Source organism: Aedes aegypti, chromosome 2 (assembly GCF_002204515.2).
Source record: "Aedes aegypti strain LVP_AGWG chromosome 2, AaegL5.0 Primary Assembly, whole genome shotgun sequence".
Classification (NCBI taxonomy): domain Eukaryota; kingdom Metazoa; phylum Arthropoda; class Insecta; order Diptera; family Culicidae; genus Aedes; species Aedes aegypti.
In genome coordinates this window covers 263,631,313-263,650,348 of record NC_035108.1, presented here as the reverse complement: position 1 = coordinate 263,650,348, position 19,036 = coordinate 263,631,313, and the positions used below count along the sequence as shown (strand labels likewise).

The 19,036-nt window shown below is 40.5% G+C and overlaps 1 protein-coding gene and 2 long non-coding RNA genes across 18 annotated transcripts in view; 1 reads left to right on the top strand and 2 right to left on the bottom strand.

The window, feature by feature from the left end:
- The window catches only part of LOC5570893 (dual specificity tyrosine-phosphorylation-regulated kinase 2), a 414,629-nt gene that overhangs the window by 323,642 nt on the left and 71,951 nt on the right, over positions 1-19,036 (top strand). For all 15 annotated transcript variants that reach the window (XR_002500512.1, XR_002500511.1, XR_002500510.1 and 12 more), the window contains 2 exons: positions 8,344-8,507; positions 8,571-8,848. Coding sequence is in view for 12 of the 15 variants with exons in the window: in XM_021844970.1 (XP_021700662.1) it covers positions 8,344-8,507; positions 8,571-8,848 (442 nt within the window). In the remaining 3 variants the exon portion in view is untranslated. The remainder of the gene's footprint in view (positions 1-8,343; positions 8,508-8,570; positions 8,849-19,036) is intronic.
- Positions 8,899-9,586, bottom strand: LOC5570892. The gene is made up of 2 exons (XR_002500513.1): positions 9,217-9,586; positions 8,899-9,152 (listed from the first exon to the last, which is right to left on the bottom strand). It is a non-coding gene; the product is annotated as an uncharacterized LOC5570892 (long non-coding RNA).
- LOC110676563 lies at positions 16,401-18,438 on the bottom strand. Of its 2 annotated transcripts, XR_002500516.1 has the most exons (3): positions 17,547-18,405; positions 16,907-17,475; positions 16,401-16,844 (listed from the first exon to the last, which is right to left on the bottom strand). It is a non-coding gene; the product is annotated as an uncharacterized LOC110676563 (long non-coding RNA). The 2 variants fall into 2 exon arrangements; XR_002500515.1 differs by having other exon boundaries at positions 16,907-18,438.

The following is a 19,036-nucleotide window of genomic DNA, read 5'->3' as shown; positions in this document are numbered from 1 at the left end:
ACGAGTAGTTCGAACTGGAGGGTAGACGATGCCTACACTGACAGCGACCACCTGGCGGTTAGCTACAGTATCGACTACAACAACTGCAGGCAGCGGGTTGAGGAAGCGGCTAGGTCAAGGCCAAGCCCTCGTAGGTGGAAGACATCGTACTTCAATGATGAAGTACTTAGGGAGGCGCTCCGCCGTGAGCGGTACCTACTCGGCCTAAGCGGGGACGAACTGGTAGCGGTGCTTACGCGTGCATGCGATGCGACCATGCCTAGAAAAGTCCACCCTAGGAATGGGAGACCACCGACACACTGGTGGACTCAAGCTATTGCGACCCTGAACCTGCGCCGTGCCTGCCTACGGGCCAGGAGACGGATGCAGCGAGCACGTACCGAGCAGGAGCGTGAAGAACGACGGGCGGTGTTCATCGCTGCCAAAGTCGCGCTGAAGTCCGAGATAAGGGCAAGCAAAAAGGCCTGCTTCGAGGGACTTTGTCAGAGTGCCAACGCGAACCCGTGGGGTGATGCCTACAGGATCGTAATGGCGAAGACAAGAGGTGCAATTGCTCCTACGGAGCAATCTCCACAGATGCTGGAGGGGATCATCGAGGGGCTCTTCCCGCGCCACAACCCTAGCCCATGGCCTCCTTTTGTAGGACAGCCGGGGATTGGGGCTGGCGATGAGGATAGAGTAACGGGTAGGGAGCATGGGGAAGGCACCAGGTCCGGACGGAGTTCCAAACCTGGCCCTCAAAGTCGCAATCTTGGAGGCTCCCGGTATGTTCAGATCTGCTAAGCAGATATGCCTGGACGAGGGAGTATTTCCAGATGCGTGGAAGAGGCAGAGCCTGGTACTATTGCGAAAGGCGGGGAAACCACCCGGTGACCCGTCTGCGTATAGACCAATATGCTTGATTGACACGGTGGGGAAAGTGCTCGAGAAGATCATCCTCAACAGACTGTCGAGGTACACCGAGGGTGTAAATGGTCTCTCAGGCAACCAGTTCGGCTTCCGGAAAGGGAGGTCCACTGTAGACGCTATTCTGACGGTTAAGAAAACCGCTGAGATAGCACTCCAGCGTAAGAGGAGGGGTATTTGCTACTGCGCAGTAGTGACTCTGGATGTAAGGAATGCATTTAATAGTGCCAGTTGGGCGGCTATTGCTGATGCGCTCCTGCGTCTGGGGATACCCGAGCACCTGTACAAGATTCTCGGAAGTTACTTCCAGAATCGGGTATTAGTCTATGACACAGAGGTGGGTCGGAAGTGCTTTCACATAACCTCAGGAGTCCCGCAAGGTTCCATCCTGGGTCCGGTGTTATGGAATGTCATGTACGACGAGGTGTTGAGATTAAAATTCCCGGCGGGTGTGGTCATCGTTGGCTTTGCCGACGATATTACGCTGGAGGTCTACGGTGAATCGATCGAAGAAGTGGAATTGACTGCAGCCCACTCGATCGCAATTGTGGAGGAGTGGATGAGCTCCAGGAAACTGGAATTGGCTCACCACAAAACTGAGGCTGTTGTTGCCAACAACCGAAAGTCGGTGCAGCAAGCGGTGATCAGTGTAGGCGACTGCACAATCACATCGAAGCGCTCCGTCAAACACTTGGGGGTGATGATCGACGACAAGCTTACCTTCGGTAGCCATGTCGATTATGCCTGCAAGAGAGCCTCCACAGCTATTGTGGCACTGTCCCGGATGATGTCCAATAGCTCTGCGGTGTACGCCAGCAAGCGTAAGCTTCTGGCCAGTGTCGCCTCGTCCATACTGAGGTATGGTGGCCCGGTATTGTGTCATCACCGGTATGATGCCTATTGGTATCCTTATCATGGAAGACATAGAGTGCTTCGAAAGGCGCGGCACAAGAGGCATACGCAGGACTGCCAGAACGACCTCCATGGTCAAATGGCAGCGTGCGTGGGACAGTTCCACCAAGGGAGTGTGGACTCACAGGTTGATTCCGAGGTTAGATATCTGGGTCAATAGGCGCCATGGGGAACTAACATTCTACCTAACACAGGTCCTTTCGGGTCATGGATGCTTTAGACAATATCTACACCGTTTCGGTCATGCGGGTTCTCCCGAATGTCCAGTTTGTGCAGGTTTAGAGGAAACGGCGGAACACGTTTTGTTCGTGTGCCCGCGTTTCTGCACAATGCGTGACCGCATGTTTGCCACATGCGGTCGGGACACGACTCCGGACAATTTGGTCCAGAGGATGTGTGCAGACGAGTTTGGCTGGAATGCCGTTTCATCGGCTATCACCCACATCGTCTCAGAACTCCAAAAGAGGTGGCGTGTGGACTCGAGGAGTGACTAGTGCAGACGCTAATCAACAGGTGGTCCAAGGGTTCGCAGTCGGCTACGTAGGTCATACCGGTGCCCTACGGTCGAAATCGACCCTTACAGCGATTAAGTGGCCGCGGGGAGAACATCCTGGTAGCGCTGCTGTCGTGGCGCCGGCCTACTGGGTGGATACGAGCCTCTGGTTGTTCGGGGCAGGTGGAGGCCCCTTCGTCAGCAATCCCAGCTGGTGCTAGCTGATAGGGCCTGAGCCTTCAGTAGGTCAAATTGCGAAGCCCGCAGTATCAGTTCTTGATACCTGCGGTGCAGCTGGGCGCGGGCTTAGTGGTCGACCCTGCCCGCCTTCAGCGGACAACGGGAGGTGAGGACCACCCGGGAAGCTGGCAATTCGCCAGCATGCTACCTTGGTGGACCCCCCTAAGCGTGTCATCGATGTTCGTTGCTGCATGGCTACGCAGCTAACCTGGAGGATGCGATGTGCAATAGCCCCTCTCCGAAGCAATGCCTTCTTGGTGGTCCCGGAGAGACGAAGGGTTTGGCGGCAATGGAAATGGTTTAGTGGGTCGGGGGTGTAGTCCTGTTTACTGCTTGTACGTAGTAAATGGTCCCCAACCCCACACTACCGGACCTCGGTCCGGAGTCTGTTGAGCAGATTATCCCCCTCATTGCTCAGAACAAAAAAAAAAAAGACAACCACTCAAGCCGAAACTCTGATGGACTGCTCACTAGCGAGTGACCAACCGACCAAGCCTACAGTCTGAATGGATGTTCGACCCTCCAGATCTGTGCTACCACACAACTAAAGCCCGGCCTCGGTTCATTTTGACCTTAATGTCCTCATTGTCAAACGCGAACAATAAATGTAACGCAGTGCCCAACCACATCCACCCTTGCGTTACGTTTGTTACATGACGGTATTTATGAGTCAGTGCAGTTAAGTTGTAAGCAACAAGCTTCGATAAGGAAATGTGGTAGCTTTTATAACGCATTGGCGAAGCGGTTGTTCGAAGAACTGGTGGAGTAGTAAGTAGAGGAGAAGACTACTGGTCTTGATGTCGGAAGTTTGATTCTCGTTCACAGTTTGTTAGTTTTTTTTTCCAGAAACTCAAAGTTCAATGAGACGTAAAGCATATAAGTAACAAAACATAATAACATATTAGTATCTAAAGCAGTTAATCGATCACCGTTTCTAGACATATCCTTAGGTTCAAAATACATGATTGACCCTAATAACCAACATAAACTTATATCAATTTGTCGAATATCAAAATTTTAGTGAATTGAGAGAGTGTTCTGGCTTGATTTTATACCCTAAACATTTTTGCAAAATTTCGCATGGAGAAAAGTTAACTTTCTTTTTATTAACCCGCTTTATCGAAAAGGTAAAAAGGCTGCATGATAATATATTTTGTCATTAATCTGTTATAAAACATGTCTGTCACGTCTATCACGAATGCGATGTTAACCAATTTTGTTATAATTCTGCCATAGTTAAAAAATATCAAAATTATAACAGCGATACTGATGCTTGTTGTCTAAAATATCATTTTGCTGCTGACAAATACCTGAAGAATTCTACACGGGTAAAAATGCGGCACTCGAAATAAGGAGAATGAGTCATGATTTCGGGAAATAAGTGTGTTTTCATGTTATGAAAATACACCATGACCAAAAGTCATGAAATCATGAAGCATTTTACCGTAACGCCGGCTGTACGTTACGTTTTCAATTTAAAGCGAAGAAAAATGTCAGCTGGAATCCTCAAATCATGAAGCATGTATGCTGGAACCATGAATAAAATTCATGGAAACATAAACGCTATTCATAGATTTAGTCATCTGTCATTTATGATTCCTATTTTTGATACGAAAAGTGGCAATTTCGGTCATGATATCATGAAGCAGGATCTGATATCATGAACAAAGTTCATGAAAACATAAGCACTATTCATGTATTTAGATGGCTTTCATTTATGATTCCGATTTTGGTGCTGAAAAGTGGAAATTTGAGTCATGAAATCATGAAGCAGAATCCCTGAATCATGAACTAATTTCATGAAAACAGAACATTATACGTCTATTTAGATCCCAGTTTATATTTGCTATTGGTAAACAAATGCAATGAAAATTAAAATCATTGCGACTTTTGCGCCGGTAGTTTCGTAATAAACCGCGAACACATTCCACATTCGTCAAACTAACGAGTGCCAAATCTTTAGCAGGAACGCGAACATTCAGTGGTTAGGTTTGTTTCGAATATCAATTGATTTGACAAATGGTCCCTGGGCTCACAAAATGCTGGTGGATTGCATGAGTAATGGAACACTCCTTAACAATACTGTGGATATGAAAAGTGTACTGGAACATCCGGCTGCCGAAGGCTTTTTTTGAGCTGCTCTGCTATAGGACATGGAGAAGGCATCACATCCGAGCAGTTAAAATCGCCGACGAGTTTGTGAAGCGAAATCTTCGCTCAAAGTCAAACATTGCCCGGTTCTGCAAAATCATGATGAAGGCTTAGGGTTACCAGACGTACTCTTTTTAGAGTACATGTACTCTTTTTAGCCTTAAAGAAATGTGTACTATTCTTTTTTGCTCAACGGGCTCAAGTGTACTCTTTTCCAGATGTTACTGACCAATGATGATCAAATCACATAACTTGACTAAGAAATCAGTTTAAAATCTTTCCCATCTACATCTGGATATCTCTCCCTATGTCGATAATTTCTTCAGTTTCTTCCAGTTTGCATACAATTTTCCTCTCCACATCTCGATATCCTCCTATATATGTCCAAATCTCGATGTGGTTTTCATTTACGATTTTCTCTCCATTTTGCCCATTATCAAAGGATACTAGACTAGATTTTTGTGATTCTGAATAAAGTAGGAACACCACATGTCGTTTAATTGTTTCTTATTTTCCCTATTTTCCTGACAACGGAGCGGTTTTCAATCCTTTATCAATCAAAAGTATGTTCTTTGTCTCGATTTCTCCCTTCGAAATCGATATGTGGAGAGTCGACTGTAATTGTTTATTTTTAGATGAACATTGTTCGAGTTTTTTTTTCAATAGTTTAGCCTATTTCAAAACAGAAGTGTTTTGTGTCAAGCTCTTTTTCTGGAAACCTCATTTTGATGATGCAATTGTTGAACAAAGCTGTGGAAATGAAACGGTATAGCATCTAAAGATCAAAGGAAACTGTTCGATCAAGCAAGCAGTTGCTTTTCTTAAAGTTTTTACATACTCTTAATGTAAAACTGAAAAAACGCTACAGTTTCTTTTGCGATCTAAGGTGTTAAAACTCACTCTTCTCAGTTCATCTGGTTTGCATAAAAATATTCTTGTTGAATGCAGAACAAAACCTTTTTGAAAGTAAATATTCTTCATAATATACGCTGTTATAAAAAATATTGATTCACTCAGAGTCAATGTTCAAAATAGTAAGTAAGTATATTAGAGGATTGGCGTAAATAGGTTAATTTGAATGAAACGTTGATAACATTGTATCCCTGCATATTTTACTGTGATTGAAATGTACGAAAAGTGGCTGTCCTTATGAATCTCATAATTGTTTGCAATATGTAGGCGAAGAAAAATCGTAATTTATAAACATTTTCATTTTATCAAATCTCTCATTTGGTTGCCAGTAGTGTTAATGTGACCAACAACTTTAGAATTAAGAAATAATTAAAAAGTTTAAGACAAGTAAATTAAGACAAACACATTATTAAAAAGTGCATTTTCAAATTTGTCCAAGTGTACTCTTTAGTACTCTTTTACAGAGTTAAAAAAATGTACTCTTTCCGGTGCGAGCAAATATGGTAACCCTATGAAGGCTGTCCAAAATAAGTATATTTTGGAACATCTAACAGCTCCGGCAGATTGATTGTGTCGTGACACAACGTGGAAACTTACGGAAATCTCGCCTGGTAAGGTACCGAAGAGCAGTGTCTTCAATTTAAACTTTTTCAAAAACAAAACTACTAGAAAAAATCACCGATCGCCATGAGACGCATTGACTAAGATGAAGAAAGTGACAGTTAGATTTGTGTAACGCCCTGAGCATACAAATTCTTGCATAATACTCACGATTTCATGACTTTTAGTCATGATATCATGAAACATAAAATTTCATGAATTCATGACTTTTTGTTCATGAATCCGGCAACCGATTTTTTTCCGTGTAGCGGGAGAAAAGTTTTGCAACAATCTCTGTAGAAAATTCTTGATCCATAAAAAGTCTTCAAGGATTCTCTACATAAGCTTCCCATTGAAGTCTTCAGATCTTTCTACAAATTTTCACAGTGTAGCTTCTCTCTTGTTCTGAGAAATATATCATTATTTTTCCTTGAAATAACAAAACTACAAATTTTACTAAAGATTGCTATGGTAATGTATCTTAACTCTACTGAAAATTATTCAGCTGTTGATTTGTAGATTACTTTTGTGAAGTCAGATTCAAAAGTCATTGTGAAAAATGGTTTCTTAGGGGCATCCATCATTTTAAGTTCATAGCTTTGACAGTATAAAAGATAGATTTTTTCCGTCTTCTACAAAGTTTCATGACATGACGTCAATACTTTTATCGATAGTTTTGTTTTTTTTTATTCACTAGCAGCGTTGCAAAAATTTCAAGTTGTCATATCTTATGCTTGAGAATTTGCACGCTTGAGCTGTAGCTCAATAGCCAAAACATGATGCATGAGTTGGTTCATCTGTTTGATTAATTTCAAAGACAGGTGAGACAACTGCCATGCTGAAGGTGTCTGGGTTCAATATCTGTCTAAGTATTTTCATAATGGGAAGTTCTTTGTCTTCCATAAGCATAAAGTAGTAATGGCATTAGGCGTAATGACTTTCCGGGAAATGGGGTAGAATCGAAGCATGTTTGTCAAGACACTTCAGATGAGATTCATTGAAAAAAAAATAAGATGATTTAGATAAATGTAAGCTTGTTATGGATAAAAATTGAAGCCACATATGTTTTGAATACGAAGTTGTCCATAATAGAAGCAAAATATTTCTTACGCCAAGTGTGCTTGAGAAACACCAAACTAACTCAGCGAACGTGGGTATATCCTACTAGCTGTGAAATAGCATCAGCTATCGTCGATGTTGATGGAGAAACTTTTCCCGGGGCCAACAGTACTAGATGCCTCCGGAAGAAGCATACTCCGTAAACAGAGGAAATATTGAATTACCGCTTCTTCACTCCGGTTCAAGCCGGGCATCAACCGAGCATCATCTATCTAGTACGCTATAATACCTACACATAACTAAAAGAGCGAACGGAACTCGGTGCAATTTTGCTGGAAGGAAGATATTTCAACACCTTTCAACGGCATCATAAAAACCAACAAACAGTACTGTTGGAAAATATATACATACCTATGTACTACAGAAGTATAGGTACACTTACTAAGGATTCCGGAAGCGAGAGGAAGTAACTTTCGTGTCTGGTTTTATTTATAATTCATGATTTTCGAACACGGAAAGGCAACCACGGCGAGTTACTACGAACCACCGATACTTCTACGGACCATGGACTGGGGGTAAAGGTAAAATTGCACTTGATCACAAATTGCTTGCGGTGCCTAGGTACATGAAGGAACACTTTTATGCTTGCACTTGAGAGCAAAGCTATTTCCAGTTAAGCTCACATATGTGTGCACTTTGCAGTTACATAGTAGAGTTAGTTAGGGTAGGATATAATGAAAATTTAAAATCAATTGTTATGTTATCCACATTATGATTGTCATACCCTATCGTACATGAGGGGGATTAGTAACAATAGAGCTTGCTCTTTTTACTTCTGAATAATTCATTATATGTTATATCGTTTTGATTAAAATTACGAACAGTATTATCAGTAACGTATAACTCATCAGGAAGCATATAAAATAAATAATTGTTTCCGGTTCCAAAACACCTAATTTTTGAATGGCTGGTAAAGATTTTGAATCCACAACATGAATATAATGTCTAAAGTATACTCATAGAGTTATATGAATTCCAATAGTAAGCGATTATTTTTTCTTTCTTTGCAGAAGCACTCAAATATCACGGAACCCGCTTGACAGACTATGAGAAGCAGGAAATTGAAAAGTATCCGGAAATCTACTACCTGGGACTCGATGCCTGCAAAATCAATGCCAAGCCGGGAACGGCACTCAACTCGGGTTACGATGATGACAACGGCAGTTATAACAAGGTTGGTTCTCAAAAAACGTCCTTAGAAGAATCATTACTAACCTCTCTTTCCACTTTTCCAAAGGTGATCCACGACCACGTCTGCTACCGATACGAAATCCTTGAGGTCATCGGCAAAGGCAGCTTCGGTCAGGTCATCCGGGCGCTGGACCACAAAACCAACCAGCACGTGGCAATCAAAATCATCCGCAATAAGAAACGCTTCCACCATCAGGCCCTCGTCGAAGTTCGGATATTGGACGAACTGCGCAAGAAGGACGCGGACGGAGCGTACAACGTGATACACATGCTCGATTACTTCTACTTCCGCAACCATCTATGCATCAGCTTCGAGCTGATGAGGTAAGTTTGGTTTTTATAAACAGGGGTCTTAGGAAACAATCACGATTAAATAGATTTTAATGCCAAAAAGGTGATTTATTGAAAATTTTCGAATAATATTCGGAAGGGATGTTTATCGATCGTAGTATTCAATTCGGGCGCAGGGACCATTTGGGCCCCAACAGGGACCGCAAACGGGATTGCATGGTGCACAAGCTCCAGAAGGTCCACAAGGTGAACACGGTCCACAAGGAGTGCAGGGTGCACAAACTCCTAGTGAGGGACCATAGCAGGGACCACTCGCCGGAACGCAGCACGGATTGACCTGCAATGATATTAACAAATGTATGAGCAAGTGATTTGAAAAGACAAAAGTGATAGAGTTATACAAATGGGCCACAGGGGAAAAGATATTTGCTGCAGGTATTCTTCGGCATTGTTGAAATTGTTCGTTCTTCGGGATCTTGACCCTAGCTGGTGAAGAATGATCGAGAACAAATTTTTCTCAATCTTCAATTTCACTCGAAAATTTTGCTGCTGTCAAGGCCGAAAAATAACTTTGGACTGACTTTCATGGATCTGAAAAACATGTATGCCTACTATTCCATTAGAAAAAAAAATACCTACTGTGCTGCCCAAGGTATCGAGAAGGGAGATAGTCCATTGTGTCAAATTGCCCAGTCCGCCATTTTTAAATTCATAGAAACAACGTCTACTTGTTATTTGACAATGTTCGCCAATAGGGGAACTGGGGGTAATATGCCCATAGGGGGTAAAACGCGCCACCATCGATTTGGCCGAACGATGTGTTTTATAATGCTTTTTTTCACCCTAGATCATAGAAAATGGATAGAAATGCTTTTCCTAATATGTTTTTATGTGGTTTTCTCAACCAAATTGATAAAATCGTATAAAAACGTTTTTCGCTGTTTTCGTTGCAATTTTGTGCGATTTTCAATGTCATTTTTTAGGTCGATAAACAACCAAATTTCTGAAACTATTGCCGACAGCCAACTTGTGCACTGTCATAGTTTGTATTACGTGCAAAACATATGTTAAATTTGCCCTCAAAAAGCTTATTGAAGACCCTAAACTTTAATCAACTCTGGGGGCAAAACGCCCACCCCTATTTCATAACACCAAAACAGCCGTTTGAATTCAAATTCTACCAAACGTAATGGCACGTTGAAGTTACGCAAAAATTGGAACCGTACAAATGTACATTTTTCGCATCAGCATGTATACTATTATTGAACAATAACATCTGAACAAACGCCCGGATGTATGCAACTCATATACAAGCATGATTGTGTGCGTTCGTTTACAGCATGGCTAACGCCGAACTCAAGCGGGGCGTTTTACCCCGCAAAACAATACATGTGCAGTTAAGCAAGCATTTTTTAAAAATTGATTTATAAACCCCAGAAAAGTTAAAATGGATAGCTGTTTCAACTATTTGGTAGAAAACATGTTTGTCTATCCGACCATAACAAAAAAAGAGCATAAAATAATGTTTTTCACATCTAAAATCGCTGTTCTCCTTAACGTGGGCAAACTACCCCCAGTCCCCCTAATTGTGGGCTTCGTGGCCTTGCGGTTAGCGGCGTCAGTCGTCTAGGCGTATTGTGCCACGGGGTGTGGGTTCGATTCCCGCTCCAGTCGGTGGAAACTTTTCGTCAAACGAAAAATTCATCGCTGGGCTACTGGGTGCAAGATTATTATAATGACAGGTTTACCGATCTTAGCAGTCAGTGGGTGCGCGGTGTGGTTAGCTGCGGGGAAGGTGGAAGGGACAGCTGGCAAGTGGGCTAGCTGGCGGGTTTGTGTACTCAACCGTTTCTATGGGGTTGTTAGGGAATGTTTATTCCAACAAACAAAAACACAGTGAAGTGAAAATTTTCTCCAGCATTTTGTCGCGAATCAAATTTTCATCTTTAATGTAGTATTCCGGTGTTTTGTGTCGAAGAGAAGCAGATTATTTGAAAAATTGGTTTACAATTGCATGTGATGCATGTAAATGTGGAAATTTCGAATAGTGCAGCGGGTTAGAGCCACCCACCACCGATGGTCTACCGATGAAAGTGAGGATGCGCCACGGTGTCGCCGTCTGACGATGACGGTTGTATTCTTGTAAATAACTTTATCTCGTAAGTTAAGTCATTCTACTATCAGTGCATTACACAGTGAAGTAAATTCAGATACTTTGCCGCGAATACCACTCAGATGTGGGTGTAAAAGAAACATTCTATTCCTACTTTGTCACGCTATGCATCTGATATCCAAACAACCAAAACAAACACGCCAGCTGTCACTTGGCATTTCAAAATGGCGGAATGGGATATCTGATACATTGGGCTACCTCCCTTCTAGATACCTTGACTGGGTGTTTCGTGTTGTCCGTTGCCTAATGTTAGTGATCGTTCAGTCTGTGCAGCTTATGTGGTAAAGACGGTGTAAATTGTCTTTTATAAAAATTGTTTGCCAACAGGTTTTCTACTCCTTAAATGAAATCACCCAACAGTCTAAATTGATAGCAATCAATTTATCTTTAGATCGCTGGATATTCATTGCATATATTTTTAGGAGTTACTCTGAAGAAAGTTTTATGTTTATTTACCATGACCCCACAGTTATGGATCAAATAGTGTGGAGTCCAACCTATAAAATTCAATAAAACAACATGGAAAACGTAAAATGGTAATTTAAAAGCACGAATCAAACCGTTTGAAATTGGAACTTTGGTTAGTAAACTATTTTGAGTATAATATTTACATAGGAATGCATAAAAATAAAAAATTGTATCGGTTTCTGAAAACCGTATTATGGATCTACGTTCATATTATGAATCAAATTGTGACATATTACGGATCAGTACGCAAAATCAAGAAATTTTCAACTCAATGCTTCTGTATTGCATGATTTGGTGAAAGTTAACAATGCGTCACATATAACTGCAAAAAAAACAGTTTTCGAGCAGGAAACAAGGGCAAAATGCCCTTTTTTTGTGATACTGCATTGTAGTAACTGAGACATGAACTGTTTTCGTTCCACACCAAATTTTCCATCCATTTTTGTCGGCTAAAATATGAAATTCACAAACCTTGATGTTTTATTAGTTTTATCTTTAGTGCTGTTGTCTGAAAATGTCGAATCCAATTATTAAAATGGCAGAAATCTACATTCTTTGGAAGTGATCCATAACCGTGGTAAACAATAATTTCCTGATCCATATTATGGATCACTAGTTAGAAGTGCTAGTATTCGGTATTTAGAATCAACAATCAAGAAAAATGTTTTCCAAAGATGAATTCATACTCAATCGAAGCGAACGAGCATGTTTCATGCTGTAACATTTGAATTTTACCACCTGTGGGAGCTTATGAATGCTGACGGCACTTCTTACAGTAAACGACCATATAATGATAGCTGTGTGGTACCAACTAAACATTTGTCAAATTCACCGCTACACAGCGGATGAAAGCTGTGCTTAACACTACAAATGGTAGAAGACAAATAGTATAACATGGGAAAAATATGTTTTACGTCAACTTTTATGTTTTCTTTAAAATATGTTTTACGTCAACTTTTATGTGATCCGTCACTGTGGGTGATCCGTAACTGTGTGGGCAATGCCACTGGGCATGGTACAACCCTGGGCTTTGCTTAGCTTAGCTTAGACTGACTACACATATCAATGGTTGCTATTCCGTGATTGACCGAAGTCAGTGAAAATGCACAAAGAATCAACTAGAAGTTTGGCTGGGATTGACCATAATCTTCTTCAATGTGCATAATTCAGTGCCTCTATTTATACAGGGTCAATAACGGCGCCGGCCACGTCCTTGCAGTCAGGTGGGATTGGGGGAAGCACTGTTAGTGTGTAATCTTTGCTATTTGGAGACCGTGTTTGCCTCTGCATCTCCACAAAGGTTACTGGGAGGGATGTTTGTTAATGGGAAGGATCGTTGGGTCACAGGATTCACTTTGATAAGCGATTAGACCATGATAAATAATGATTTGTGAGATATATACATGCTTATTTGTAAATATAATATTTTCATTTGATATGAACAATTTCTATGTAGTGGAAAATTATGCCGACACTTGAGGTGACAAACCATTCAAAGTTTGTTGAACAAATACCTAAATGTAACATTCCTACAGCTGTCAGGACGAAGCATGTGTTATTATATTTTACTTATTTGAAAAGAAACAAAAAACTTGATTGGTTGGAACATCATAGAACACTCTTATTCTTATGCCGACACTTACGAGTATACCCCATTAGGCATAAAGACGTTAGCATAAGTATGTTAGGCATAATGGACGTTAGGCATAAAGACATTAGGCATAATGGACGTTAGGCATAAAATACGTTAGGCATAATGGACGCTTGGCATAAAATAACTTGCGTGCATGTAATTCAAAAACTCTTCTCATATCGAAAATTGTTCGGGTCCATTTAAAAATTCCATTACGTTGATGTGGGTGGGTGGGTGTCTTTTAGATGTAACAGCTCTTAAAAAGTGTGGAAAATTCACACAAAAAGCGTTGCGAGGGGTGGGTTAATTGGTTGATTATAAATTGCAATTACCGGTGTTATGAAATTTGACAATGAATCGATCATCGCAAGATATGAAAGAAGATTATTATTATGATCATAGTTATCATTCTAAAGTCCAGTTCAATCCATTTTTGTAAGTATCCATTTTTATTTGCAATGTGCAAGTGTTATTTATTTCTAGAGATGTTTAGTTTGGTGAGTTTATGCCAGTTCTTACATTTCTCTTACATAATTGCGTCAATTCTAAAGAAGGGAAATCTTCCATATAATTATTAGTACTTATAATGCAAATAATTAACTTTTAGACAGCAATCTAGAGTCAAGCAAACAAATCATGTTACGATAGGCGGTATAATCTTGAACAATAATATTCTGGTAGTGTGACGCCAATAAGAACGTAACATTCCCACTCCAAGTCTGCTCGTCAATTTAATGTGGTGAAAACAGTTCTTTTGCCTCTTCTGCCAACAAGTTTCGATGGTTTTCAAACAATTTTGATCAGCCACATTTGAAAGTATTGCCAAAAGCACCTTGAAAATATTTGAAATTCGTCGCGTTTGAAAAGTAAAATTTGATTTCAAGTTAATTTAACAGTCAATCTCAAATTTAACATAACACAGCATTCAGCATTAAGCATGGCGTGCATTTTTTAATGGGAATATTTACACCAACAATTCCAATAACTATTAGAACAACTAGAACCCACAAAACAGCATATTGTTGGAGGAAGGTCCCTTTCTTACAGTCATTAAATTGACCGTATAAGTATAAAGAACAGCCTATGATCCAAAGAAGGGAAAATGTATGATGGAAGTATTAAGAGCAATAGTGATATTAATTTCTGAATAAGTACGTCTCGAAAGAACAGTTTAATTATAAAAGAAGAAAAAAAATCTTATTTGAACATTAGCAGCACTAACTCCAATAATTTTGTCGACAGTTTAACTCTAAAGAACAGCCTCCAATTTAAAGAAGGGATAATCTCTGATGAAAAATTTGTCAATAAAATGTGTACGACCTAACTCAAAAGATGAGCAGCAGTTACAGCATCATTCATATTCTTGGCATTACTCCCCAACCTAAGCTCTTAGCTTAGTGTTCTAGGAGCACTTCCACAGTTATTAATCAAATGTTTGCTTTGCCAAGGTAGCCATTTTGCATTCTTATTTGTGCACGGCACATGAACACGTTTGCACTTCATGGCAAAGGATCCTGGATCGACTTGAAACCGAACTAAAATACCTCCAGCATGGCTTTACTCTATGGTCACAGAAGTTACCACAAAGCTAATGAAGGCAATTAACAGCATTTCCATGCTAATCATTTTATCAAGTTTTGTCCTAGAAATTGACCTCAAAGGATTCACAACTATGGGACGACTGCAAGGCAATCGTATTTCAAAGGACATAATTTTGATCTTTGAAGCCCTCCACAATTACCAAAAAAGTCAGCTCACTTTTCACACAAATAATTCCATTTTTTTATTTCGAGAATTATGCCTATCGTCCATTATGCCTAATGTCCATTATGCCAAACGTCCATTATGCCTATCGTACTTATGCCTGACGTCCTTATGCCTAACGTCGTGCACCCGACACTTACATTGGCGAACCATCCAAAGTTTGTTGAATAAAGTGAACTTTTCGCAAGTCGTCACTTGTAGTGTCGAACCATTCAAAGTTTTTTTTTTAATTACAAAAATAAAAGTAAAAAGGGATGTTCTGAAAATAAAAAAAATTGAAACATAAATAATTCATTTGTGTCGACACTCACAGTGACGAACAATTCATAGTTTGTTGAAAATTCATATTTACGTCCCACAATTGTAACGATTAAATGTGCAGTCATACATATTTTATAGATTAGAAATAGTAGCATGAAACGAGCTCACCAATTGATCCTTTATCCTTCACTGTGCAGCCACAATCCACTCTCAGCCTCATTCGTTTGCTCGGCTTTATAAAAGCACTCAGAAAAAAAAAGGCGCGCGACCCGAAAAGGAAAAAAAACTTGGCTTTCTTGACACACTGCCCAGCAGCAAGCGTCAAGGTCAAAGGATCAAAAAGAACTAACCGACCACGCCACTTTTTCACTTACTAGACCGACGCGCGACATGTTTGATCCTGCCCTCGTCGCTGGCCCCCGTAGGAGCAAGCGTCAAGGTCGAAAGATCAAACAGAACTCCACTGGGCATGGTACAACCCTGGGAGGGAGAAACCGATACGAAATTTATGTGCGTCAAGGTGAGTCGAGATTCTGCTGTCACGAACTGTCACTGTGAGCCCAGATCTAAAACAATGGATAAACATGGTAAAAGCGCGTAATTGATTAAAACATATTTTTGCATTTTATCAAATCTCGCATACTCTGAGATAACGCCCTAAAAGCCATTGGTAGCCACGTGTGTAGCTCATTGATTCTGAGCACAAGAAAGAGTAAGCATCCAAACCAACATAATGGTCAGGTAGATAATGATCCTTTCTTTGCCATAGCGTTGTTAAATAACATGAAAATTCATTCAAATGCTCAGAAACAACGAGCTACACACATGGTTACCAATGGCTTTTAGGGCGAGATCAGAAGTTATGCGAGAAATGTGACAAAAAACCGATTGAAAACCAAAAAGAATGTCACGATAGCACCTTTCATTTTGATTGTATTTAAAAACGCATAATTACACGTTTTCCGAAAAAAAACGAAAATGAAATGCATAGAAAACTTTGGCCCTTTTTCCATGTTTGTCCAGAACGAACGAAGGTACACAACAAAAGAAAACTAGCGATTTTCATCAAGTCTGCCTTGATTGTTGTTGCCATGTTAGAGTTTTCTTGCAGTTTGAAATAACTTTGTCATATTTCGTGTGTAGTATCTGTGCCTCCCTCCCAGGGCACGAGTGACTCCAGTCGAATCATTTTGATCGACTCGACTTATAAAAAGACTCCTGAGTAGTCCAAATAAACCCGAAAATCTTTCGTAAAGATTGATGAGAATATTATAAAAAACACACTGTACCGTTTGGATGCCATTTTATTTTCTGATAATAAGTGTTTCATCTAATTTTCAAAAGTTTTAACATCCATTATTAGAGTCCCGACAAGGCACACAAGGACCGCAAGGCCCACAAGGTCCACACGGACCACAAGGTCCACAAGGTCCACAAGGTCCACAAGGTCCACAAGGTCCACAAGGTTCACAAGGTCCACATGGTCCGCAAGGTCCGCAAGGTCCACATGGTCCACACGGCACACATGGAGGTAACGGTGCACACGGTCCGCAAGGTAGACATGGTCCGCAGGGTCCACACGGGGCGCACGGTCCACATGGCAAACATGGTCCACAGGGTCCACAAGGTTCACACGGAGCGCACCCTATTTGGGAGCACGTCCCGAAGCATGGCTGGTAAGGTCCGCACACCGGGGGACAACACGGGTCACAGATCGGTCCACAGGGGCCCTGTATGGTTCGGATACAATTGTTGTACAAGGCGGATTTTCAAATGATAAATCATAACTTACACATGGGCCGCAGGGACCGCAAGGGCCACACAATGGCATGGGACATGGGCTGCGACAAACCTTCTTCGGCATGTTAAAAGTTTTAGGTAACTTGCACGTTGAAATTTCTTAAGAATCGGACGATTGAATCTTGAGTTGGCGTTCGTTCTGATGTAAAAGGTCGGCTTGAGAATCCAAACGGAGATTTTGATGGTTCTTGAATATTTGCTAGAACTGAAAATTTTGCTTCTGTCTGGGCCGAAAGGTGATTGTTGAATGACAGCTGAAACTCTTTTCTCTATGCATTAGTCTACTTGATTTTTTTTATAAAGCACGGAGTGCTGCGATTTAGCTTTTCTTTCGTTTTCTTTTTTTCCCTTCACCAGTGCACTGGAATAATGTTGGAAATCATGGGCCTTAGCGCAAATAGCAAATAGCGTTCTGTTCTACTGTTCTAAGATTTTTTTGGAATGAAAATTTTCTTTGGCATAAGATTTCGTCCATTAAATACGTACCGTCATTAAAGGGAGGGGGAGTTTAGAAAAGTATGATGATCCAGCCAAAATTTTCGAAGGTTCCATGTAAAAAATCTAGCATAAACGAGAAAGGGAGGGCTTTAGAAAATATTTAGCTGCACTAGATTTATTATCGGAAAATTCACCTCTTGGCACCAATTGAAACGGGAAAATCTAAAATTCTGTTTGGCAGAAATTTTGGAGAAACCAACGTTTTCAAAAAGGTATTATTCCTTTCACAGATACCGCAAAGATATACCGAACAATCCCAATTGCAGTCAGAATCCCATACTATGTGCAATAACGAACTGAATGTGAACCATCCAGTTGTGTGGGCTATTCCAACCAAATGGAGCCCCTTTCAAGCAAGTTTCCCACCCACTATGAATCGTTCCGTTCAGATTCTCTGACATTGATATCTATTTTCGGTTATGGTGCTAGGATTAGTTTTGCCGCCTCAGCAAACAGACTGACTGATTATAGGTAGGCTTGTTTCTATTCTACATTGAAGTACTGAAGGGTGGTGCATACCTGCCGGATGGATGGTCTATGCACTAGGACTTTGAACACCCCCACCTTGACACCTACTATTCGTAGGCGAAGTTTCCAGTGTCATGTATGAGAGGCCAGTTGTTTTGAGAACCTATACATTTTAAGGTTTGCTAGTTTTTAAGGATGGGAACACGTAGTGAAAATTCAAAAATAGTTGCAGGTTAGGTGAAGGTCAATTGTGACACTTCGTTGCTATTTTCTGGGTGAAAAAAGCTTCTATTAAGAGGATTTTTTTGTCTCGTGAGATATAATTCCAAAAAAGCAGATTGCTTGAATATATTTTAATCATAATAAAAACAAGATGTAACAAAGGAAGACATTTGGATTACTAAAGATACAACACTCCTCCAACAATTCAATAAAAAAATCAACCAGAAGATGGTACAGCAAATCAGAGCTTCCATTGGTTTGTTAGCATGTTAGACGAAGAATCCCAAGCAGCACATATTGTTACAAGTAGCTTACAGCAACGGCTACTTAACATATTCAAAAGTTACAATATGATACATTTGCAACATGGAAAAATACTGCTATGTAATCGAAAAAGCGCAAAAAGTCGAGCCTTATGTAACTTATTTGTTCGTTACATAAGAAGTTTACGAGCGACTGCTATGTAATTGATTGATTACGCATGGGTTTTCCTGCGACAAAATAAATGAAACGGCGTTGAAGTTGTTGCTACTTTCTGACAGTTTTGGAACCGAACAACCATTTTAGAATTGAATGTCAATAAAAGTAATACGTATGATTTTCGAACGCGTAATTATTCACAAGTACATATTGAATTTAACATGCCGATTTGAATTTGTGGTGAAATCAATCATTTAACTTGCTCAAAATTGACGCGCTCATAAAATAGATAAAAATTTATTTATTTATATTGAATAACACATGGTACCTGGATTGTTGAGATATTATTCCATTAGAACTGACACAAAAAAATGGGAATTGGCACTGTTACTCAAAATAGCAGTGTTTTTGATTTTAATTTAATTGTTTGTGAAGATGGTGATTCCAAAATCACGTTGATTCGTGTCCCGCAGTTGGATTTTCCGGGTTGCCTATCATAAATCGCCATTTAATT